The sequence below is a fragment of the Cervus elaphus genome, chromosome 16 (genome assembly GCF_910594005.1).
Source record: "Cervus elaphus chromosome 16, mCerEla1.1, whole genome shotgun sequence".
Classification (NCBI taxonomy): Eukaryota; Metazoa; Chordata; class Mammalia; order Artiodactyla; family Cervidae; genus Cervus; species Cervus elaphus.
This window is the reverse complement of record NC_057830.1, coordinates 2,727,758-2,754,141: the sequence shown is the minus strand read 5'-3', so window position 1 is coordinate 2,754,141 and position 26,384 is coordinate 2,727,758. Positions and strand designations below refer to the sequence as shown.

Sequence of the window (26,384 nt, the reverse complement as noted above, 5' to 3'; positions counted from 1 at the left end):
CAATGAAAATAAATGTAATAGAAGCTAAAATCCCATGAGCACTTGGGATAATCTGTAAACACTAGGTTCTGGGTATTTTACCATTAAATCAGCATAAAGTGAGAAGGAAGGCCAGGCTCACTCACTCAGAAGCCTGGGTTGCAGATACAAATGAAACTTGCGGGGAGCTGCCCCATCACCTCATTTAATATTCACAAGAACAATGAGCAGATGATGAAACTCAGGCCCTGAAGGGAAGAGTCACTTGTCTAAGACATTACAGTCAGGTCCTAGCCCCAAATCCAGTGTTTTTTAACTAACACTAAATTGTCTTACATAACTTTTCTATTTAAAACAGAATGTGCCCAGTACAGACTTTTCTTTCCAATTTTTGTTTTTTTTAAGTGTGGTAAAATACACAGAACATAAAATGTAGAATTTTAACCATTTTTTAGTGTACAGTTCAGTGGTATTACTGGTCTTCTCACACAATCACCCACCCCACCCAGTCTAAAAGCCACTAGTCATCTTTCTCCTTGGTTTCCCATAAGTTCAGCTGGCTTTACTGCAAAGACACAGCCTCTGATGTGCCCTTCTCCTTCCTTAGTGCCGTCCACGTCCAAGCCGGGGGTCTCTTCTGCTTGGACTACTGCCAAAGTCTAACTGGCCACCCGAGCATCCACCTGTGCCCCATGTGTGCCCCACTCGAATCCATTTTTTCACTCAGCAGTTATTTTCTTAAAACATGAATCACACCAGACTCTTGCTCAGAACTCATCAGCTGCTTGCTACTACACTTAGAATCATACAAAATCCTTAGTAAGGTCCAGTAAAGCACGCCGGATGGCCCCCGCTCCCACACGTCCCCCAGCTGCGGCTCTGCTCCGCCGCCCTTCCGGGGCATCAGGCTATCGAACGTTCTGGGTTCTTTCCCACCCCAGGGCCTGTGCACACACCACACCCTCTGAAACACTCCTCGACTCTTTACGCAGCTACCTCCAATTCATTCTTCACATCTGGCACCTTTTCTAAAAGCTTTCCTTCAATCAAACTAAATCAGACACCTTCCTAGACTTTCTCGGAGAACACTACACTCTTCCTCCATTAGCACTTAATACAATTTGTGATTATGTATTTATCTGTGAGATTACTGATTATTAACTATTTCCCCTACTAAACTAACACTCGTGTTAGGCCTGGGTTTGTTTTGCTCACTCATATATACTCAGCGCCTCACAGAACAGCACGATAGGCTCAAGAACAGTGTTTCTCCAGGGCATTTCCATTCTCCAGGGCTTTTGATATTTACAGCAATTCTTTTCTTTAGAAGATATCACAATGTTCTTTAAAAGATGCTGTAAATTTTTGTTTCATTTCTTCCAAGATTTTCTTCATCCTCCCTCCTTCCTGCTCTTTCGTCACATTAAAAAAGCAAAAAACAAGTTTACCCATTTCTCCCACTCACCACATCCCACCCTCTGCTTCTGACAACCACCAATCTGTTCTATCTATGAACTTGGCTCCCTCCTCACCTTCTGTACAGTCCACTTTTACGAGATTGTATGGTATTTGCCTTTCTTTGACTTATTTCGCTTAGCACAATGTCCTTGAGGTCCATCCATGTTATCACAAATTGTTAACATTTCACTTCTTTATGGTTAAATAATATTTCAATATACATATACATCTATCCACCCATCAATGAACACTCTGGTTGTTTCTGTATCTTGACTATTATAGATAATACTGTAATGAACATGGGGATGTATGCATCTTTCTGAGTTTTCAATTTCTTTGGATAGATACCCAGAAGGGGAATCGCTGGATCATGTAGAAGTTTTATTTTTCATTTTTTGAGGAACCTCCAAACTGTTTTTCACAGTGGCTGCACCAATTTACATTCCCCTAAAAGTGAACAAAGTTTCTTTTCTCTCCACAACCTCACCAACAATGTGCTATTTCTTGTCTTTTTGATAATAGCCATTCTAACTGGTATGAGGTGATATCTCATTGTGATTCCGATTTACATCTGCATTTCCCTGATGATTTTGTTGAACATCTTCTCATTTATTTCTTAGTTGCTGTTTTCATCTATACACATTCTTTGGGAAAATGTCTGTTCAAATAATCTGCCCATTTTTTAATTAGACTGTTTGGTTTTTTGCTCTTAAGTTGTGTGATTTACCTATTTTGGACACTAGCCCATGACCTATGATTTGTAAATATTTTCTCCCATTCAGTAGGTTGCCTCTTAATTTTGTTGACAGTTTCTTGTGCTGTTCAGAAGCTTTTTATTTAGTATGATGCAGTCCCACTTTATTCTTGTTTCTTTATTTCTTTATTCTTTCTTCTTTGTTGCCAGATTCAAAAAATCACTGCCAAAACCTATGTCAAGATGTTCACTATGTTTTCTTTTAGGAGTTTTATGATTTCAGGTGTGTTAAGTCTTTAATCAATTTTGAGTTAACGTCTATGTATGGTTTAAGACAGTGGTTCAGTCTCATCCTTTTGATGTGGCTGTTCAGTTTTCCCAACAACATTTATGGAAGAGACTGTGCATCCTCCACCATATATTCTTGGCTCCTTTGTCGTAAATGAATTGACCATAGACACAAGGGTTTATTTCTGGGCTCTTAATTCTGTTCCATTGATCTAAGCATCTGTTCTGCTGACATCACATTGCTTTAATTACTGTATCTCTGTCACACAGTTTGAAAGCATGATGCCTGCAGCTTTGTGCTTTTTCAAGGTTTTTTTTTGTGTGTGTGGTTCCATGCGAATTTTAGGATTATTTGTCTTATTTCCTCGAAACATACCATTGGAATTTTGATGCAGACTGCACCGAATCTATAGGTTGCTTTGGAAAGTATGGACATTTGATTGTTTAAATTTGTGAGCATGAAACAACTCTCCATTCATTTGTCTACTTCAATTTCCTTCACTAATGTCTCACGGTTTTCAATACACAGGTCTTCCTGTTATATACTGATTAAATTTATTCCTAGGTTATTTCATTCTTTTTGATGCAACTGTATATGGGACTGTTTTTTCTTTACTTCTTTTTCTGACAGTTCTTTATCAGTGTACAGAAAAGCAACAGATTTTTATACAGATTTTATATCTTGCAATTTTACATATTTTAGTTCTAACAGATTTCTTATGGCATCATCAAAATATCACGCATTTGCAAATACTGAGAGTTTTACCTCTTCCTTTCCAACATGGATGCCTTTTTTTCTTTTTCTGCTCTGGCTACAACTTCCAATTACATGTTGAATAAAAGTGGCACATAATAAAATAATAAAATAAAACCAGCACAACGTCCTTTTAAGGAGTCTGCACATTTCTCTCTGTTCCACTTCCAGCAAGCGCTTTCTTTTTCAAAATGAAAATTGCTTTTCTGATTTAAAAAGAAACATGCTTATCCTAAAGGGAAAAAAGTACTCACAACTTCAGAAGGAATAATTATCTCAACATTTCGGTGCAGAAACCACCACCACAGTCTACGTAGCTCTGACATAACCCGTGTTCCTCCCTCCCTCCACCCACCGGATACACTGCGCGCACCCTCCCGTGTCCACAGCCGCGAGTTCACTGAGTTACTGAGCGTCTTTCACATGCTGGTCACTGCTGTGCGCCGCCGTGGCTCGGGGCTGCATCTATTCCCCCTATGACTCATCTACCACTTATGAGTCAGCGTGTACCACCCTCCAACCCGCCCCCAGCCTCCCCACCCTCGGCAAGAGTGATGTCAGCATCAGTGAGCCTTCCTACCTTGGTGACCCATTCCGTGTGCCCGGTGAGAGTGTTCAGGCATGTCCCAGCAGATAAAGCCCACACCTTCACGGTGAAGTCTGCAGAGCCACTCACCAAGACGTCCAGTTCGTCGTTGTAGTCGACACTAAACACTAGTGTACACAACACACACACAGTTAAATAGGCCTTTGCCTGTGGGCCTTTTATCATAGAGCTCAATAACACGTATTCTTCCTAGCTGCCCAAGTGTGTAATTTCCTAACCAGAACTACTGTAGGAAGGGTGCTTTCTCGACAAGCAATTTTTTGCTTAAAAAAAAATACCCATTTCAAAATTCTTATTATAGATTATCCTAAGGATGGAAAGTCCCTGGAATATACCATCTCTTCCTTTTGTTCTAGCTTCAGAGTCAAAGGCAAACAAGTGTAGGAGACCCTGGCATTTCTTCTCAGGACTGAGAAGAAACACTGAACATAGGTGGACCTACTGAGATTTGTACTATTTATTGCAGTAAGATAAAATGTCAGGAGTATTCATTCTCAAGAAAAGTCAGTATAATGAGAAAAACAAAGCAAAGATCTTAAGTTCAGACTGAGCCATTCTCTCAAACTGATTTTCTTCAGACCTATATCCCTGGCATCTAAAACAGTGCCTGAGTATAACAAGTACTTGTTTTTATTTATTTATTTTTTTCTTTTTCTTTTTTAAGTGAAGTCGTTCAGTCATGTCCGACTCTTTGCGATCCCATGGATACCAGGCTCCTCCGTCCATGGGATTTTCTAGGCAAGAGTACTGGAGTGGGTTGCCATTTCCTTCTCCAAGGTACTTGTTTTTAAATGCCTGTCAAGCTCTAAACAGACACCAGGGACCCAGAGATGAAGACACTGCTCTTTTCTTTAAGGAACTCTAAGTGAGGGGTGGAGAAGGAAGTCCAAAAAAAAAAGTAAATGTTTACCTCTTGCTAGGGAAACACCAAGGAGAAAGACTAACTCTGCCCAGGGGTATCAGGGAGGACTTCGGGAGGAGGCGATATTGGAGGTGGGCCCTAAAGGATGAGTAGAGTTTATCAAGAAAAGAAAGAGAATACTGCAGGGAGAAGGAACAGCAAAGGCATGGAGTCAGGAAAAGCCACAGCAATGTCTTGGGAACATTGAGGAAATTTTTTAGAACCGGGTTCTCAAAGCTGACCAAGTGTAAAATCAGCTGGAACAGGTGCAATCCTTGACACTGTGGAATGTTACACTCAGTTTGATACATAAGCTCCATATTAAATCATGTATCTTCAAATATTAATGACTACAAACAAGTGGCAGCAGACTGAAGAAGAATGTACAGGATGACAAACAAAATGGGGGGGTGCAGATTCGGTGGGGTTTATTGTTTTTTTGGGGGGGGGCCATAAAACAGCTAAATTTACTTTAAAGAATTACTGAACACCATGCAAGGAATTCAGGATCTAAGGGTGAGTAAGACAGGTGGGATCCCTGTGCTTCTAGAGCTGACAGGTGGGTGGGGGAACCAGTTACCATACTCACTTGTATGATGGGTGTTACACAGGTTACTGGGAAACCTACAGCAGAGAAACTCAACCTGTTTAGGGTGTCCAGGAAGGCGCTCATAAATGTGATGCTCAAGAGCACAGACTGTGGCTCTCAGAGGCTAATGCAGTGGGTGATGTGGGTGGGGGGTGGGGAGGGGAGGCGGAGGAGAAGGGAACTAGCTCACATGATTTCTGCACAAAGCTCCAGGATACAATGAAGCAGAGGAGACACTCTGATCAAAAGGCTTCGTTCAAATGACCAGTTTTACAAACTAAGGTTGCTGCAACCTTATTAGGAAATATTGAGGTATCTCCTTTTCATCTTGTCCCTCAGCAGTGAGATTATTATCAACCAAGCTCCAATCTGATGTAATCTGTGTAGTCACTCCTAAGGATTTCCAGTCCTAATTCTACATATAAAGTGGACTAAATTTACATTTATTCAATTTGGAGGTATGGAATTTGATCCAAACAAAGGAAGCTGACTGTGCAAACAGGAAATAAATGAAATGGGAGAAAAGAACTGCCTCTCCCAGCCTAAGGGTATAAGGTCATTATGAGTTAAAAAATGGGCCAAGGAGAAGCAAAATTCGAGGTAAAACTGTTAAGTAAGAATAACCTGAATAAAGAGATTAACTGTACTGACTGGAAAAGTAGTAGGGGGAAAGACAGATTAAATTAAAAAAAACAAAAGATAGATCACATTCTTGGCCCCTGGCTTTAAGCAACGTGGCTAAAGGAACTGGGAAAGCCGTGAAGAGAGGCGACCCACCCGCCCCCGTGTGCCCCCGGAAGTGCTGGGTCCTGGCTCCGGAGCTCCATTCCCAGCAGGCCACGGTGTTGTCAAAGGAGCCTGTCACAAGCTTCTGCTCATCAAACTTCACCGCAGCACAAGTGTGCGTCTGGATGCCATAAACACATTGCCCTGTGCTCACATCCCACAGTTTTGCAGACAAGTCATCTGACCCTTCAAGAGAAAAACAGGGAGGTTAGTAAGAAGACAAACACTCTAGAGAGGTGGAATCAGTCCCCAAAGATGGCATCCTTAAAGGAGAACCTTAACCTCCTCCAGCACTCCCACTTAACAGCTGGGGGAAACTAAAGCGAGAGAGAGGAACACAGCCTGCTCTGCATCGCCAAAATAGTGTCAGCAGCCCTGGGACTGACTCCAAGCCTCGGTTTAGTCCTTTTCCCTAAACGCTCCAGGTTACAGAGCCGTGTTAGACTGGAGCATCCCTTGGTGCTTCCACTTGTAAATTTCCCTAAATCTCTGGCTATCATGAGCTCTCTGACTTAAGCTTAAAATGATGGGTATTACCTATCACTGCATGTGTACACTTGCCTGCCTGTCCATTATCCAACAACTGAACAAACAAAGAACGCTGAAATAGTAAAGCTGTAGGCTGGAACATGTTCCACTCTAAGGCAAGTCAAAGACAAGCCCCGATCACTGGTTAACTTCTACAAAGGCTAACCGCTAATTTCTTGAGCCATCCTGAAATGTCTGAAGGAACTTCAAAGAAAATAAGACATAAACTATTCCCAGACATTTACAACAATTCAGCAAAGGGCTTGGAAAGTCTCTTAAGATTATGCAGGATAAAAGGCAGGTTTTACTTCTGCCTCTGATGAAAACTGTGTAACAATTCACAACATTACTGTTTAGTAACCAAGTCACGTCTGACTCTTTGTGGCCCCATGGACTGTAGCCCCCCAGGCTCCTCTGTCCATGGTATTTCCCAGGCAAGAATACCGGACTGGGTTGCCATTTCCTCTTCCGGGGGACCTTCCAGACCCAGGGATCGAACCCGTGTCTCCTGCATTGCAGACAGATTCTTTACCACTGAGCCACGGGGGAGATTGCATTTAAAATCCTAGTGATTAATTCATGTTTCACAATTTACCTTAATAAAATATTAAGAATTGACAAAGTCATTTTGAAGATACGTAAATGTAATTCCTATAATAAAGACATGGTATCTTGGAAAAGCACCAACTGATCAGTTTTCAAAAAGCTTAAATGACTAAATAAAGCCAGCCACAATTCCACCTTTAAGGACTGATCAAGAGCCACTGTTTCAGACAATGGAAAAATAGCTATCAGTTATGAAAGAGCAGAGCAGAAATTTCACCCCTGGAAAACCCTATGAGAGCATACTGAAATGAAGACTCTATTTGTTGTTATTTTACTAATTAGGGATTCAGTTTCCTTTCTGTAAAATTAAAGGTGAGACTTGGCTGGTGGTTCTCAATGGCATATGAGGCATCAGAATCAACTGGAGTGCTTTATCAAGACATCCATGCTAGGCCTCATCTTCAGAGATTCTAACTCAGAACATCCGAGGCAGGAGAAATAATTATAAAAACCTGCCAGATGAACTTATTAGCAATGCATTGAGAACCAATGATCTAAGAACAATACTATCCGATAGAAAGATAGGACAAGCCATGTACGCAATGTAAATTTTTCTAATGTTTACTTTAAAAAGTACAAAAAAGGGGAAATAATTGAATTTTTAACTCAGTATGCCAAAAAACATTATCAGCTAATGTAATCAATATAGAAATGTATTAATGCAATGGTTTACACTCTAAGTCTTCAAAATCCAGCAAGGACTTCCTATCTCACACCTCGGTTTGAAGGCGCTGTATTTCAGGTGCCCAGAAGTCAGGGGTGCTGAGTGGCTACCACCGTGGACAGCACAGGTCCAGACAACCTTTAAGGTCCGCTCAGAGTTTTAGCAGAGTCAGCATTTTGTGGCTGTATTTCTAGGAAGCTAAAGCAGGAAAAGAAGTTATATTTGGTCCTAACTGAGCTTGGTTCTGATTTACTGCCAGTGTTTCACAGGGTCGCCTTCATTCATTCAACCCATATTTGGAGAACTTCTGTGTCAGGCAGGGATCCTGCTCTTGTGGCGCTTGGTCTTCCAAGGAAGACAGGAAGGCCAAACAAGCAGTGACAACTCAGTTAAGTGGTGGGCGGCACAAGAGCCCACAGCAGATACGAGGAGGGGATGAGAGGAGAAAGCACCCCAGATGGAGTTCCGCTGAGTTTACGGCTGTGCTCCTCAACATCAAGGTGTTCCACAAACACGCCTTAGGAGAAGGCACCCCTGGCCCCACACCATACACTCTGGTGTGCTGTGAAGCCAGGCCTTGGTGTAGGACTGTCTGAAGAAGGAATTTCATGGCTTAAAGAATACCCAAACTTGGAACTTCCCTGGTGGTCCAGTCGTTAAGACTCCGAGCTCCCAATGCCAGTGGCACAGGTTCAATCACTGCTCACGGAACTAAGACCTCGCATGCCACATGGCACCACCAAAAATAAATACAAAATTAAAAAAATTTTTCAATATTAACAAGTTGAAATCTAAAGGATGAATACAGTGATCAGCACCCTCTCCCCCAATCAAAAAAATAAAATATAAACAGTATGTGCCACAGCTCAGCCAAACTTTTTCTGCAAAAGACTGGACAGTAAATATATTAGTCTTCTGGAGCCACACAGTCTCTGGGGCAATTACTCCACTCTGCTGGATCTGGCCCCTGCGGTCTGTGGTTTACCAATCCCTGGAATACAACTATTTAATTACCTATTAAATATGTGAACACGCATTAGGGTCGATTCATAAAGAACTCCTTGAACCCATTCTATCAATGAAAACTATCTAGGAATTATTGACAATGCTTGTCAAATGCACGCCTCAAACAGGGACGCTGGCAACAGTTCAGTATGACTGGGAAGTAGTGGGAAAGGTCAGGATGGCAAACTGGGTGGCAAGGATGTTTAACTATGACCTCATCTGCATTTCTGAAAGACCTCTGTGGCAGCATCACAGGAAAAGATTTGAAGGGGAGCAAAGCTGGAAGCAGGAAGGACACTCATAAACTAGGCGGGAGGATACACAAAACGTGGCCTATACGTCAAAGGATTACTCTCCAGCCTCAAAAAGGAAGGAAATTCTGACCTAGGCAACAACATGAGCGAACCATGGAGACCATTCTCTAAGTGACCTTAAGTCAGTCACAAAAGAACAAATACTGCTCAGAGCCCACCCGTGAGGCACCCAGAGTGCTCACACTTAGAGAAAGCAGCGCGATGGTTGCCTGGGGCTGTGGGAGGAGGGGATAGGGTGTCAGTGATTAACGAATACTGTTTCAGTTTGAGAAGATGCAAAAAGTTCTGGAGACAGACGGTGGTGATGTCTGTGCAACATGAATGCACTTGATGGCACTGAACTGTGCATTTAAAATGGTTAAAATGGTAAATCTTCTATTTTCCCACAATTTGTTAAAAAAAAAAGGGGTGGGGAAGGAGATTATCTAACATTATATAGGAAAACACGAGGCCATTCAATTTTACACCATAATAAACATCAGAAAACAATCAGGTTGGGCTGCACTCTGTTTGACAAGGCAGAAGCCTAACTTCAGCTGCTAAGCCTTTAGGAGCCATTATCCTCTCCTCTTCTGCTTGTGTCAACCTTCTTCATAGACTCTCATTTGCTGTGCTGACGAGCCCAGCATGTTTTCAAAGAGGTCACCAATGATACTGTGTAGAGAGGAAAGTGAACTAAATAAACGTAGACTATTTTTCATTACATGAAAGGGGAAAAAAAGCCCTCTCAATTCAGAAAACAGGATGAAAATAATCTTTGATATAAAAAAAGGTAAGCAGAAAAATGAGCTGTAACGCAAATAGAGTAAGCTATCTTATCAAGCTAAGTTTAAATATTTAACTGGTAGAATCAGATCTCAGCTCTCAAACCATCTGAGTCATTTGACTCTGTTAACCAACTGAATAAACATTTACTACTGCCTCTTTAAGACAGGCAACTTTCATTCTCCTTTTCAAAACTGTTTATTACCCTCTGTCTCTTTACCTCTCCCCATTCTCTGAGTACACACTCAAAAGGATCCACCCTACACTCTATGCATTCTTTTTCCTCTCCATCTCCTTTTAAAATTTCACTTGCAGCCACGGATATGATGTGACTAACTCCTAAACCATTCTCTGCAGCCCTGAGCACTCTTGAAAGCTCTTACCCTGCATTTCCAAATATTATGGGACTCTCCACTTACACATCCAATGAGATTCAGTTCATCCCACACTGAACTCCATCTATCCTCTTGAATTTATTCTCAGTTTCTACTCTTTTACTAGTACTATATCTTCGCATTTGTACATGCAGCTAGAAGACTGCAGTCATTTTTGAAATATCCCTATTCCTTGCCACACTCCCAATTCACTGCCAAATCCTGTCATTTCTATTTCAATAGCTACTCTTCCATTCAACTGCTACTTTCAGAAATCTCTACCCTTAGTATCCTGTATCTAGACCTATTTAAACTCATCTAAACTGCAACGGACTAGTAATTTAATTTGGAAGCTCGAGATCTGTCTGTTAAAAGGTATCAAAAGAATTAATATCTTCTGGGGGAACACTTTAGAAATGGTAGGGTGGCTTCCCTGTCACAGTGAGAGGACGTTACTGGCCTCTGCTCGGCAGAGACCAGGAATGCTGGACATACTGTACTGTCTGCAGCGCACAGAGAGAATCACCTTGTATTCTGCATGACATTCCTGAAGGTCCTGCCAGATACTCCTAAGTGTAAAGCTTATTCTTAGTTACCTGAGCCTAATTTTTGCTGTTTTACAAAGCATATTAGCAGGTTAACTGTGTGCTTAATTTTCTATGAGTGTAACTATCAGATAAACTGAGGAAAAGATGTCCTTTCCTGGGGACTCTGCTAAGGGCTTTTCATCTCTTGAAAAGATCAAGTCGTGGATGGCATCTGTGGCGCAAGTGCAACCTTCTACATCCACAGGGGCCATGCTCACGACAGTACATACAGGTGCAGACACCTGATCACCACCTTCCACAACAGCCACGGCTGGGCATGTGTTCCCTGTTACTTTAAATTACAGTGCTCTTATTTCTCCTCTGGGTCAGACTTTGGCTATCGATTTTTAAAATGTGTATGTATAGACAAGTTGCTTCCATGACTTTTAATTCATGATAGGAGGATATTGTAAAATCTTGTAAAAAGAGGACCCAAGTCTGACAGAAACAAGAAACAGTAGTTTCTTTGAAGTGGAAGGCCCTGAACCGGACTCTCTTTTTGCTCAAAAATCACTCAGAGTTCATAGAAAATGGCCCAAATGCATGTTCACGGCGTTCCAGCCCAAACCTATTTCTTCAGACTATACTCTAAGAGTCTGAGAGGCCCCATTTATGTTCTAAGATGTCGGCATTTCCTCCTCCACGCTCGCACCTTTCCAAGTCTTTAGAATGCTCTCTTCCTGTTGGAAAACCCTGACTGTGTATCTCAAATCTCCAAAATGCACGCATTCTTCAAGACCCAACATAAACACTGCTCTGCTTTCTCAAAAGAAGAAACCATTCCTTTCTTTTGAACAACTACATATTCCTCATACAATTCAACTACACCATTTTTTTGGTTGGTCTCTCTTTTAATTAAGATATAGCTGATAGACAACATTGTATTAATTCCAGGTGTATAATGCAATGATTTGACATCTGTATATACTGTGACATAGTCACCACAACAAACTAGTTAAATACATCATCTGATCACACCTCCTTTATAGCTTGTTTTTCTTGTTTGCCTGCCTGCAAGTCAGAGATCACAATATAGCCATTTATAGGCTGAATATGACCCAACCACAATATTTTTAAAATTTGAATAATACTTAGAAAATTAATACTTTTTAAAAAGTGAGGCTATTTCACAAAAACCTAGACTTGGGGCTTCTCCTGGAAAGTCAGATCTGACAATTCTGAGCCTGAACTGCACACGGGAAATATCTCCTACGGGAGAGCAGCAACTCCCCATGGCGGTGTTTTCTCATCAGCCACAGCTCACACGGAACTAGAGCCGAGGTCAGGCTCGAAGGTCCGCAGTGAGCCTCAGTCAGGCTATCTTCCTGATCACAGTGTGTACGTTCTCTGAGGAAAGAACAATTCTGAATCAGCTACGCGTGCTCACGCTGCCTGTCACGCAGTCGGCATTTTATAAATAAATATCTACTGAACAGCACCGAACACAGCAGGTTCCTCTCTCACCATTTCAGAAATGAGCAGAATTTCTGAAATTCTGAACACACACATACAATCTCATACAATCATACAATCTATACCACGCTAATTTTTAGCATTATTAACCCTTTTGGTAAAACTGTTTCACTGCTTGCTTAAGGGCTAATCTGAGAGTCGCTAAGTTTATTGCCAAATTCAGAATTTCCCAATTCAACAACAGTGAAAAGACAAGCTCTTAAGTGACGAGGTGATACAAACACATGTTTAATTCTATTAACAAATATTTCTTGCTAGTAACAGTCCCAAGAATGCTGCTTTAAATAAATGCTTTGAATCATTTTCAACAGCACAATTTTCCATAATCAAAGTCAGTGAATTTAATCATACTAAAAATAAGATAGCATATAGACTCACCTGGAGAATAATCTTAAAATGCAGGGTTGTGTCCACAGTCATTTGTAGATATTAACTGCCCAGGTAATTAGGGAATTCAGTGAATGTATTCCATTCACTTCTGTGCCAAGTAACTGAGGTTTTATTGCGTTTCAAAAGCAAAGTTTAACAAGACATTAAAAAAAAAAAAAAAAGCTGGAGCTAGTTCTGAAAATGAGACCACTGCCAGCATTGACCCAAGTGTGAATAAGTGCCAAGTTCAAAGGCAATATGGCATCTTAATCTTAAAAAAAACCAAAAACCTGCCAGTGATTATGAGGCAAAAAGAATACTGAAAAGTCATCACCACAGGTGGGAAAGTAGATCAAGGTATAGAAGAACAGATGATGTTGTTCCAATAATCAGGCTTTTAATAGGACAGGGAAAATAACATGAGCATGGAGTAATCTCAGGATGACAAACAAAACCATGAAATACCTTAAATGTTTATTTTATAAAACTGACAAAGTGTTGAGCATTTCAGAGAATGTCACCACATTAAGAAAATGGACAACCTCAGTGAACAAAGAAATTCAACTTTAAGACAGTCTTGAGAAATCATACCTCTCTTCACCATTAAAAATATTAAACTGAGTATGGCAGGACTCTGAGGGAGAAGCAGGTTCACCTTAGACTTCGCTGTGGGCATAGCACCAATTCAATACATCTGGAAAGGACACTAAGAGGCGCTATAAATTCATTCATACTTCTGGATCTGGTGATTCTGCTCTGAGCCTTCTGCCTCAAATGAATAATACAAAGGGAAAAAACAATGCAGACAAAAATATCCATAAAAACAGAAACAACCTGAATATGCACTAGTATGGAAATGGCTAAATGATGATGATCTATTTACACAAAGAAACAGTGTATGACAACCACGTAGTTCAGGTTAACACTCAAGTGTGTGTCAGAAATCATCCTGAGGAAGAAGCACAGGATGTCCCCGAGCGGCGGCAATGTGCTCAGTCGCTAAGTCGCTTCTGACTCCTTGTGATCCCACAGATGGCAGCCCGTCAGGCTCCTCTGTCCATGGAAATTTCCAGGCAAGAATACTGGAGTGGGTTGCCACTTCCTACTCCAGGGAATCTTCCTGACCCAGGGATCAAACTTGTGTCTCCTGCAGTGGCAGGCAGCTTCTTTAACACTGCACCACCTGGGAAGCCCAATACTGTATATTATATATGATGGGAGCAAATAGCATTATGATCACTGATAAGATGATCTAGAACCTCAAGCCATTCTAAACTTTGCTTAGTCATTATACACAACACCTATCAACATGTACCTGAAACATGGGCACTAACTATATAATCATATGTAGAAACACATGCCCATTATAATTGGAAGATGCACATAATTCTAACTTTAATCATTACATTTATAATAAAAAGTTACTTTACTTGCTGTTATTGTTGTTGTTTAGTCGCTAAGTCATGTCTGACTTTTTCATGATCCAACGGACTATAGCCTGCCAATCTCCTGTGTTCATGGGATTTCCCAGGCAAGAATGCTGAGGTGGGTTGCCATTTCCTTCTCCAGGGGATCTTCTTGACTCAAGAGATCAAACCCACATCTCCTGCATTGGCAGGCGAATGCTTTGCCACTGAGCAACCAGGGAAGCCCTGCTTGCTGAGTTTTAAAATATCCAACTATTTTCATTCCCATGCCCAAGCTCTTCTAAATTCTTCTAAGAACCCCAGGATCTTAGAGAAAGAGAAACAGTTCCCTTTGCATATTTTAAATACAAGGAAACAAACAGGTTTCATAATCCTTTCAAAATGAATTATTTGCTAGGAATAGACAGCAACTTTTCTGTTTTTCCCCCAAAATCAGTGCTGATAGGAAAAAAAAAAAAATTAACCAACATGAAGGACTGTTTATGGAAGAAAAGTATAGAAAAACATAGAGCTTTCAGACTCATCTCACATTTATAAGAATATCTGGAGCTTTCTTCTCATAAAATTTTATAAAAGTAATTGTCTTCTCAGAGTGAAAAAGGATAAAGGGGTGGTGGTGTGGAGAGGAGGAACCAGTCAGGGATGGAGGGATAATGCCATCATAGATATCTCAGATAATTAACAACTGCTGTTATGAAGCCTGAGGAGTAGTATTTTGTTCTGTCTGTAAGATTACACTCCTACGAAATGTTTTTAAAAAAAAAAAAAAAGGTCCAGGCTGTCTTACCTGTACACAGAAGTCCATCTTTGTAGTAAAGTGCATACACTCTGGCACTGTGTCCAATTAAAGATGAGGTCTCAAAGGCTTCATGGTCCTCCAGTTGCTTCATTCTCAAAATAGCCTTCAAATAAACCTTCTTCCAGTGCAAAGCGTCCTGAACAGAATCATCTATCTGCCAGCCCAAATTTTTACAGGCGGTCTGCCACACCTCTGTACAGGCACTTATCACCTTATTCCACTGTTTAGAGACGAGGCAGCACGTGAGTAAAGTCTGAGGGTCGAGCCATTTTAACAAATAAAAACTGAGCTCCAGGGGAAGGAGTTTGAGGAAGTCCCGCTTGAGCAGAGTCTCCAGGTTATTGGAGAGGTGTCTGAGCTGGACTGCCCCACTCAGACTAATCAGGTGATCCAGAGTTTCATTTTTCTGCAAGTCCGTCAGAGAAAGAAATGTAACAGAAATGTTATCAAGCCATGTCTCAAAGTCCTTTCTCTCCATAAGGTTATGGAAAAATTTACCTGTGGCACATCAAAATATTGTATTAGTTCTGCTCAAAAAGACCATTCAAGCAAGACTGCTAACAAATGAAGTATTAAAAATTAGTGCAAAAAACTGTTACAACTTTAGAGCTTAGTTACAACTTTACAGTTAATACATTGCATTTATCTGAAATAATTTCCATGCGCACAAAAGAAAACACATTTGAGAAAACATACTTTAACAAATCATGACCTCCAAAACATAACTCAGTGAAACTAATTTTGGTGTGTGTGACTTGCTCCTTCTGAAGTCTATCACATGCTACATGCATCTTCACAGTAAAAGATTTACAAAGTATTCATTCTTTATGAAACAGTGTATTCTGTATAATAGAACCCCCATCAAAATCATCATGATAACATTTTCTTAAATACACTCTACTTGGGCACGAAAATCACAAAAATAAGCACAAGGATGTGATACCCAAAAAGTAAGTCTCTAGAGCAGTAACTTGAGACATCAGTTATCAGGCTACGTATAACCTGACCTGTTGCAGGAATCACAGAACTGACTACTGGCTTTTGCAATAGATGTTTAGGCAAAAAGGTTTGGGGAAGAAAAATAACCAGGTACAGTAAGTTATCTGGCTCAGGTGTTCTGGTTCTTCCACTTCCTTTACGGCACTGCCTGTTAGAACATGAACTTCCAAAAGCCTTATCTGGCCTTACACGGTCTGTTTTAATAAGGTTAATATGAGCTGGAGACAACTCTTAACCTCATGTGTCTCCAAGAGCCATAAGGGTCCTGGAGGTGTGCACAAATAAGACAAATCAGTCATCGTGATGCTTACAAGGCGCACCAAGAAAGGTACCATCTCCTTCACTTTGCACATGAGGAAGTTGCAGGTCAGAGAAGGTAAGTGATTTGCCTACAGCCAACAGGGCTATAAAATAGCAACAGAACAGGCTGAAAGCCAGTGCTCTCAAGATCAGGACTCTTCCAGACACACCAAGCTGTCTCTCTCTCTCTGAAGCCAGTTACCATCAGGAGAATCACAACCTGGTGATAAGATCTGGGAGCACTGAGTCCATCTGATTAAACCATCTTCCCCTTTAAGGTTAACTGGAACCTCCCTCCCCCCACCAAAATACAAGTATCCATCAATCCATACTGTGTCAAGGTGTCTACCCACTCTTAATGGGGACTAAACTAATGGGAAGAGAAGAAAAAGTAAAGCAAATCTGTGAAAACCACCTGTTCCAAGATCAGCCATGTTGATAGATATTAGTGCTGGGCAATAGGTACATGGGGTTTCTTTTTAAATTAGATTTTCATGTGTTGAAACATTTCAATGATTAAAAAAAAAAAAAAACTTTCCTTGTAATCTGACCAGTTTCCCATCATATTGTCATACTAATTTAAAAACCTAATGTCCAAATTAAAGTGAAAGAGGAAAATAAATTCATTTATCAGTTCAGTTTGGTCGCTTAGTTGTGTCTGACTCTTTGCAACCCCATGGACAGAAGTACACCAGGCTTCCCTGTCCATCACCAAATTCCGGAGCTTGCTCAATCTCATGTCCATTGAGTTGATGAAGCCATCCAACCATCTCATCCTCTGTCGTCCCCTTCTCCTCCTGCCTTTCATCTTTCCCAGCATCAGGGTCTTTTCCAATGAGTCAGTTCTTCACTTCAGGTGGCCAAAGGACTGGAGCTTCAGCTTCAGCATCAGTCCTTCCAATGAACATTCAGGACTGATGTCCTTTAAGATTGACTGGCTGGATCTCCCTGCAGTCCAAGAGACTCTCAAGAGTCTTCTCCAAAACCACAGTTCAAAAGTATGAATTCTTCAGCGCTCAGTTTTCTTTATGGGCAAACTCTCACATCCATACATGACTACTGGAAAAACCAGAGCTTTGACTAGACAGACCTTTGTCGGCAAAGTAACGTCTCTGCCTTTTAATATACTGTTTAGGTTTGTCATAGCTTTTCTTCCAAGGACCAAGTGTCTTTTAATTTCATGGCTGTAGTCACTATCTGCAGTGATTTTGGAGCCCAAGAAAATAAAGTCACTGTTTCCACATCTATTTGCCATGAAGTGATGGGACCAGATGCCACGATCATTTACCAGGTTTACACAAATAGTCAGATCTCACTGTCCAACTTCATTAATATTAAGGTATGTAAAGATCATTTTCATTAATTTCCCAATATCAAATTTGACAGGAACATTTGTTATCAAACAAAAAGCAGTTAAAGCAAACAAACCACTTCTAATCACATCATCTGGTGATTAATGTGTCTAATGTTCTCAAATAGTGAATGGACTTTAAGTCTCATGGTTTGGGCTAGGTAGGATTTATTAATTTAAGGATTTACTTGGCTGCCAAAAACTAATGAGTTCACGGCAAGTTGTATGAACTTAACACAAGATAACAAGTGTCCTGGGAATTTCTTGGTTGCCCAGTGGTTAGGACTCTGCACGTTCACTGCCAGAGGGCCTGGGTTTGATCCCTGGTCGGGGAACTAAGGTCCCACAGGTTGCTTGGCACAGCAAAAAAAAAAAGCCACCAACAAGATTAACAAGCCTCCTTTTTCTGAATCCTAACCACCTTTTTATCTGTAATATTTCTGCAAAAGTTTTACTTAAAAAAAACCATTCACAGCAAGACAAGAAAAAAGTTTCTGTAGACATTCATAGAATGTCGCCAATAGATAATTAATCCTGGCCAACTAAAAATATAACCAAAACATGTGCCCAGGGATCATTTTTTACCATGAAGAAGTGGGGCGAGGGGCTTCTTCTATGAAGAAGTGGGGCATCGGCCAGGCCACACACACGAAGTGTGCCACATACGCATCTTAGGAATACTGACATTTGTGTACAGTGAACTGTTACTTATAATACCCATGAAAACAGTATCATTACCAAACAACTAAGAGACATCATACAGCACACCCAATCAATGAACCCAAGACATCACAGAGGTTATGGGATGAGTTTGCCATTGAGCACCTTTAAAAACCTAGGCATTTCTGAGATTTACACATTCTCCTAACAAGAATTTTCTTCCAACTCTTAAAGACTGCCCTTTAAGCTACTGAACCCTTTACGGGAAGGTCTTATCCAGTTCTTCACCTCTCACTATCATGAAAAAGGCATCTTTTTAAAATAAAGTAGGACCCATTAGCTTTGCAGAATGCACTATTAAAAAAAAAATCAGCTTTTGTTTCTGTAAAAAATGAACTGACTCTGGAGAGAACTTTCTTAAGGTCATAGGTCTAAACTGAAGTCTTAGAGAGCCTTTAGAAATACCATGTACTGGCAGCACAAGGCCCCACAGGGAATACTTCAGGAAGTGAGATTTCAATTCAACTGAAGGAGGAGCTTTTAAAACATCAGAGCTTTCCAATAATGGAACAGCTGCCTCCAGGGTGGTGAGCTTCCCATCACTGGGAATGGTCAAGGACAGCTAGCTAGAGAGGCGGATTGAGGTAAAGGAAAATGTTTTGAAGTCAATCAAATCTTCCACAGATTCAGCCACTTCCTATGTGATCATGGACATACTCAACTAACTTCTGAACTTCAGTTCTGTCGTCTGTAAAATGGAAGCAAGCTCACCTCGAGGGCTGTGCGAGGCACAAACAGTAGGGACACGCTCAGAACACAGCCCAGCAGGGTAACTCAAACGGCACTTTTTGTTAGTTTTGTTACTATGAGTACCTGGCAGGAAAGCTCCAGTAACATCCCTTTCAACCCTAGGATATCACCAGTTTCTCTTTTTTGTTCGTTCCACGCCCCCACTCCCATTTCTCTTAAAATGGATTAAAATATACAGGAAAAAAAAGAAAAACCTCAACTGCTCAAACTTACTGGGAACTTAATTTTGTAATTAAGGGCAGTTACTGACAGGAGGCTGATTTCCCAGGAGAGGCACTCTCTTTCCACCCTCTCCACACTCCAGCCCGGTGTCTCATTCTTCCCCCCAACCCTAACTTCAGACTCAACATAAAACTTGCCCTTCCTCCCTCAGTATTAACAATCACAAAGCTCTGAAACAGACAGATGTGAAAAGATTCCTAAACTGGGAGATGGGAGGCCTGGGCTTGGTCTCTGGTTCTGCTATTAACTCCCTACGTTCCCTCAGGTAACTCTCATCTTTGTACTGGTTTGGAAACACTAGAGTACTACTCATAGATGTTACCTCACGTGATTTTCACGACCGTGTGGAAGGTATGAGAACTGCCCTTAAAAAATGAAGAAATTTATGGTCCCCAAAGTGGAGTGACTTTCCCTGGGTCTCACAAGAAGGAGCGGGCACAACATCTTGCCCAGACCCCACCCTTCTCAAAAAAGCAAAACAAAACTTATACTTCCCGGTCTTAATAAAGACAGAATATTCTTGACTAAACATGATGAATGCCGTTTACCTCTCCTCTCTCAGGACCTGGCCTAATCAAGACAGAAAACAAGACATTTGCTATCTTTGGGAGGGAGGTTTCATCTTCCCTCTCTTTTCTTATCAAGCATAACCAGGGTTAAAGAGAACAGAGGCTCTGAGCTTATCTAAATAAACTTACATATACATAAAATATCTTTTGAATACTCAAGAAGCTGGTTAATACTGATTGTTTCCAGAGAATACTGGAGGGTTGAGGAATAGGAGTGAAGGTCCCTTTATGAATTTAAAACAGTATGAATATCTGACCTGTTTATATCCGCCTTCGGTTTTAAGATGAATTTTTAAAAGCTTTGAAAGAATACAAACAGGGCTTTGCAACCCGACTTGTTGCTGGGTAACCGTGGGCAAATCACTTCACCTATCTCAAGCCCAACTTCCTCACTGGTAAAAGGTAACCACCAACGGCATTATCTACAAGCGCTTTTTACGAAGAATAAACGGGATAATGCACATAAAACGTTTAGCACAGTATCCGCACAGTGGAAGCCTACAAGAAATGCTGGCTACCACCATTATTTAGCATTAACCCTGCTATCTTTATTGCAAGCAGCACTCCACATACACACCTGTTTCCATGGCATACCCACAATTATGGCGCAGTCCCGCACATTAGTACAGCGCTTTGTACTTCATAAACCACCTCTCCACACTGCTTCATCCTTTAAACTCATTAACAGCCCTCGGACATCACGGTTAACTCATTTCGCAGCTAAGGAAACTGAGGCTCCAGGAGGCAGTCACTCAGTTCTCCCATCTCTAAATCAACTCCAGATCCCTTCAACCCGTCCGCCGCTCCCAGGGCCCCTATTCCCGGAGCCGTGTTCCGCGCGGCACTGACCTGAGCGAGCGCCCCGGGGCCCGGGACCTCGCGCCGGGCTCACACCAACTAGGCGCGCTCGGGCCGCCAGAGCCTCGCAGCGGCCAGGTCCGCTCCGCAGCCATGGCGCCTGCAGGGAGAGAAAGGCAAACAGCCCGAGGCGCGACGGGTCAGCAGAGGCGCGGGCCCCAAACAGCCCCCTCCGCGACCCGGCCCCGCCTAGAACACAGACCTGGACCGGCGGCCGCCGCTCTGGGTCCGCAGCCTCACAGGGGAGCGGCTTCCGGTGCTGCCTGCGTCATCTCCGCGCGTCCCTCCACCCGCGGCGCCCAGCGGACGCGGCTGTACTTCCGGCCGCGCAGTGAAGCGGAAGTGGGTGGGCAGAGGCGCGTAGAGGAAAACGGAGCATGCGCAGGGCCCTTTAGTCTTGTGGCACCGGGACCGAAGTTTACTTCCAGGAGGTATACAGAAATTGTCCAGCGAATTTATGTCCGTCACCCAATCTGATCTTGCACCACCGATTGACACTTTTTCTTATTATGCTCACTTTCCGAGGAGAGCGGCAATATAAGAGACATGTCCAAAGAACACCAATTCATATGACAGAGAGTCGTACGTGCAGTTAGTGGTAGGGCAGAGCAAAGGCTCCACGCGTCCGGAGTACACATAGGGCACTGAACACATGGGAAATAAAAAGTTGATTCTTTGTGGTGGAAATTAAGTATGGAGTTCAGAAAGTCAGGTCTTAAGAGAGCGGGTTTGCTTTGGTAGACAACAGGAAGACTGAAAACTTCTAAGCCAGAGGGTGACTGATGATGATATCACAGGAAAATTTAGGAAGACACAGGTTCACATGTCAGATTGGGTGAGCTTTATGAAAGAGAAGGCAGTGCTAAGGTAATCAAGAAAACCAGGCACTTCTATTTGCAGCAAATGATCTCAACCCTAGTACTGTAAGAGTTTGCTGAATCAAACTGAAAATTCTAGATGGAGCTGGCCCAGAGATAATATTGTTTGAACCTCTCATGGACAAAGAAACCAAATTGTCTCAGTTTAAGTCCAGAGACTACCCAGGAGCAAAATATATGGCTTATTAAAAAATGAAAAGAAAATTGCAAAATGGAATTTGTATTTAATGAAATCCAAGACCTATGTAAATCATTCAATTTTGTATATGTAAAAATTCTCATTTGCATTTTTTAAGGATATATATTCCCCACTTTGTAAAAAATCTCCAAGAATCCACAATGATTGTTGAGAAAACATAGCTTTAAAATGCAATGAATTATTCCTAGGCAAATAACTACAAAAACTGCTATGAAGGGCAGGCAGGAAGATCAATATGCAAAAAGAGAAACATGAAATATAGCCTGGCATAGGAACAGAAGGTTCAGTGCAACTGCTTGTGACAGGAACATAAAAATACGCTGGATGTTGTTTCTTTAGTAAACTTGCTGATCAAATGGTATTTGGAGTAATTTCTACACATAGAGACAATAGAAAAATTGCAAACATCAAATGCTTGGTTTTTCCAGTTCAGGCTAAAATGGATTACAGGTTGTTTTCTACTTTGAGATGAAGTTGCCTGGGAGAGGTAGATGGATGACATATAATTAAGAACAATCTTAACATGGCCTATACTAGGAATTCAAAATCCTTCCTGATGAGACATGTATCAAACTACACCATAAGTGTCTTTGGGTAGAAAAAAATGCACCCACCAGCGATGACAAGTATCTCTTGATGTTTAACACATTTCTTGCACGTGTATGTACCAGGGAGCAGAAACACTCTGTTTAGTTTCTTGAGATACACTCTGTGTGATGATGCTATGGAGACACGATATGTGTGAACTGTTCTTTCAACTCCCACACATACTTCACCAGGAACTCCATATAAAGACAAGGGGTCAGTTTCAAGAGGTACACAAGGTTGGAAGCATTTGAAGAGGTTTGCTTTCTATTCTTTGTTCTGGATTCACTCTAGCTGTAACATGATCGGCACTTGCTCTCCTATAGAGCCAGCAGGTATTCTGGGACAAAAGCTCAGGTTGATTGACAAGAAACCTTATCCTGAAGGTCTCAGGCACAAGGTACTGTGCTTCAGTTGCTGTTGGACTGAGTGATCCTGAGATACATTTGGACAAACTTTGGCATCTGGACTCAATAATTTCCAAAGCCCCCAAATTGTTCACAGACAACATGCAGGTAAGTTTCTTACAATCTTTGTAGCACTTTATATCTACTAGAATAAGCTTTGAGTAGGCTGAAGTTTCTTCTTTGTGTAAATCATGAGATGAACTAAAAAAAAAATGGAAAGGAGTTCAGATTATAATTGTGGGAATTTGTTTTGCTTTGTTGTTTTTTTTCTTATTAAACAGACATGGGAAAGTAAAAGATGGACTTCAGGAGTCTCTAGTGGTTAAGAGTGAGCTTTGAAACTGACAGATTTGAGTTCATATCATGGCCCTATCTCACCCTCTTCTTACTCACTAAATGATCCTGGGCAAATGCCTAAACCACATGGGTGCTCAGCTTAAGTCTGAAGATAACCTATCTCAAAGGGATATTAGCAAGACTGAAAAGAGTTAAGGCATGTAAAATGTTTAGCACAGGGCCTGGCTCACAGCCAGCACTCAATAAGACATTAAGTGTCACTATGGGAGTCTTTATTGATTGAAGCTCCGATGAACAGAGACTTAATTCTTCTAATGTCGCTGGCTCTGTTATATTGCAATACTATACTGTATATGTTCTTCCAGATGGAAAGTTTCCATCTCCTTTAATGCGATGGAATAAGCTTGGCATCAGATTGTCCTAGATCTCTGAGAAGGTGCTGTGCAGATAGCAGGAATCTGCCCATATTGAAAGACATGTCAGAAAGATTAGGGGACACTGTCAAAACAGATAATGTCAGAATTCAGTATTAAATTGAAAACTCTTACTAGAAGAATGTAAATGTTTGATAGTAGCCACTGTGCAGTGGTCAACAAAAGCTGCCACTCCATTCACAAATAGCCCTGGACCTTTGTAATCAGAGAAGAAACTGACCCAAGCACACTGGTTCCGGAGAGGACTGTCATATATTTTCCTGTAAGTTTTTAGCATGATGATACCAATTGTTACTTTATAGTCATGTCTATGTCTGATTCCTCTGTTTCCCCAGTGCCTAACACAGGTGCCTTGAACATAGTAAGGGTTTCATCCAAGCAAGAAAACAGACAACATTTTGTTCAGTTTCCACTTTGTGCTAAATACTGGTCTCAGTAGTACTGGAGAAGAGAGAGGCATGATGTCCAGGGGACCAAGATCTAGTGAGAGAGACAGGTAACAGAAACACTAACAATAAACACTTAAAAATAGTGTACTGTTAAGTGCTTTCAGGTGTACACATAGTATTCCGGGAGTGTGTACCCAGAAATGGGGATGAAGCTTGAATGAATGTGTGTTCTTTCGTTTAGGTGACTTTCTGCAGACTTTGGACCCATCAGTGGTGTTTCATCCTGTTTAATGTTATTCTATTTCATGCCTTGCTTTTTGGGGCTGATTTTGTGGAAGAATATTTCCTGCATGCTTTGCCTTATGTAGATGTGAAAGTTCTTGAAATTAAGGATAAGGCAAGAAAATTGAACACGGAGCCCTTGAGAAGCAATCTTTCCAAATACTATATCCTGAGCCAGTCGGAGGTGTGTAAAGGAAAGAGCATATTTTTGCTCTCTCTTATATTCAGTAGCCCAGAAAATGGAACAAGGCGGGATCTCATCAGGAAAACCTGGGGTAACGTGACCAGTGTCCGAGGGCACCCCATTCTCACACTATTTGCTTTGGGAATGCCTGTTTTGGTGACCACTCAGCAAGACATAGACAAAGAGTCCCAAAAGAATAATGACATAATTGAAGGCATCTTCTTGGACAGTTCTGAGAACCAGACTCTGAAGATCATCACCATGATGCAGTGGGCTGTGACTTTCTGCCCTAATGCCCTGTTTATCCTAAAGGTTGATGAAGAGATGTTTGTCAATATACCAAGCTTGGTGGACTACCTTCTCAATCTGAAAAAACACCTTGAAGATATCTACGTTGGAAGAGTTATCCATCAGGATACACCCAACAGAGACCCTAATAGCCAAGAATTTGTCCCTTTCAGTGAGTACCCAGAAAAGTACTACCCAGATTACTGCAGCAGGGAGGCCTTTGTTATGTCCCAAGATGTGGCTCGGATGATGTATGTAGTTTTCAAAGAAGTACCCATTATAGTGCCTGCTGATGTGTTTGTAGGCATTTGTGCGAAGTCCATTGGCCTTATACCCACCCACAGTTCAAGGTTTTCTGGGAAAAGGCACATCAGATACAACAGATGTTGCTATAAGTTCATTTTCACATCCTCAGAACCTACAGATGCTGAAATGCCCCTGGCATGGAAGGAAATTAACAGTGGAAAAGAATGTACGCTGCTTGAAACCTATTATGGGCTTGTCTCCTGCAAACTTCTGACATATCTTGACAGCTTTAAACGCTTTCACATGGGTACCATAAAAAATAATGCCATGTCTTATGATGACTAGGGTTTCTTTGTTTTTCTTCAGAGTGTGTTCTTTTAAAATTACCTCCAACCTTGTTACAGAAAATGTCCCTCCTTCCTTGTGTTTTTTATGTAGTTTCTCTGAATCTGTAATTGTACTTGGCAAGTTGCAAAGTGTCTTATTGCTCTGATGTACTACACTAAATTGAGATCTCATTTTAAGAAATTTAAATCGGTGTAACACGATTCTCTTCAAAATAAAACCTTCTGTCTAGAAAAGAGAGGACATAACATTGAATTATGACTCAGAAGTCTTGTTTCTCTTTTATAATTAATGGGTTTCTAAAAATCACATTCTATGGAACTCTCATGACTCAGTGATCACAGCAGTGACTGACTTTTTAGAATGCTCAGAATTAAAGAGAAACAAATAAGGAATTTAAAAAAAATGTTCATCTTGTCTGCAAGCAGGGAGACTTTTAGTAATCTGGATGGTGGAATCACATTTAAAAGTTTTAGCTACCTAGTATATATTAACTTAAATTTCACTACTATGAAGACTTGGCCCTCTCTTGGTTAAACAGTCTCCATCAGGTCCTAATTAAGCAGTGTTTTACAAAAGGGACGCAGCAAACATGCCTCTCCTCTTATGCGGATACTCTACTGGGCTTCCCTGCGTGGCTCAGTGATACAGAATCTGCCTGCCAATGCAGGAGACAGGGGTTTGATCCTGGGTTGGGGAGAATCCCTAAAGAAGGAAATAGCAACCCACTCCAGTATTCTTGCCTGGGAAATACCACGGATAGAGGAGCCTGGCAGTCCACAGGGTTGCAGAGTTGCACATGACTTAGTGACTAAACAACCACCACCATATATTCTATTAGTTTCCTAGAGGTGCCTAATAGAATACAACCAACTAGGTGGCTTAAAACAGAAATTCAGTGGTATTAGCAGTAGCAGCAGGAAAATGGCCAGTATGGGAACACGGACAAACAGAACTCAGGGATACCAGAGATGGTGAAAGACAGATAACTGATCTGGGGACAAGAAAATTCCAGTCACTTGAGAATCATTTTGTAAAAGAGCAGGGCTGGTTTATCTATGTCACCATGGCTTGAAAGAAACCTATTTCTACACTCTGAACCATCACACTGATA

General features: G+C 41.4%; 2 protein-coding genes across 6 annotated transcripts in view; one reads left to right on the top strand and one right to left on the bottom strand.

The window, feature by feature from the left end:
* The window catches only part of FBXW2 (F-box and WD repeat domain containing 2), a 28,685-nt gene extending 7,627 nt beyond the window's left edge, over nucleotides 1-21,058 (bottom strand). Inside the window, exons 1-5 of one of the 4 annotated variants that reach the window (XM_043927285.1) lie at nucleotides 20,939-21,058; nucleotides 20,456-20,836; nucleotides 14,956-15,465; nucleotides 6,048-6,242; nucleotides 3,754-3,887 (exon numbers count right to left, since the gene is read on the bottom strand). In XM_043927285.1, coding sequence (XP_043783220.1) covers nucleotides 3,754-3,887; nucleotides 6,048-6,242; nucleotides 14,956-15,465; nucleotides 20,456-20,465 — 849 coding nt within the window. In that variant the 5' untranslated portion in view covers nucleotides 20,466-20,836; nucleotides 20,939-21,058. Of the gene's footprint in view, nucleotides 1-3,753; nucleotides 3,888-6,047; nucleotides 6,243-14,955; nucleotides 15,466-20,455; nucleotides 20,837-20,938 lie in introns of those variants that run through there. The other 3 variants (XM_043927286.1, XM_043927288.1, XM_043927287.1) reach the window with 3 other exon arrangements.
* B3GALT9 (beta-1,3-galactosyltransferase 9) overlaps nucleotides 1-25,496 on the top strand; it is a 56,716-nt gene extending 31,220 nt beyond the window's left edge. The window contains exons 1-3 of one of the 2 annotated variants that reach the window (XM_043927290.1): nucleotides 21,041-21,167; nucleotides 22,785-22,913; nucleotides 24,167-25,496. In XM_043927290.1, coding sequence (XP_043783225.1) covers nucleotides 22,908-22,913; nucleotides 24,167-25,270 — 1,110 coding nt within the window. In that variant the 5' untranslated portion in view covers nucleotides 21,041-21,167; nucleotides 22,785-22,907 and the 3' untranslated portion in view covers nucleotides 25,271-25,496. Of the gene's footprint in view, nucleotides 1-21,040; nucleotides 21,168-22,784; nucleotides 22,914-24,166 lie in introns of those variants that run through there. The other variant, XM_043927289.1, reaches the window with a different exon arrangement.
* The last annotated feature ends 888 nt before the right edge of the window (nucleotides 25,497-26,384 follow it).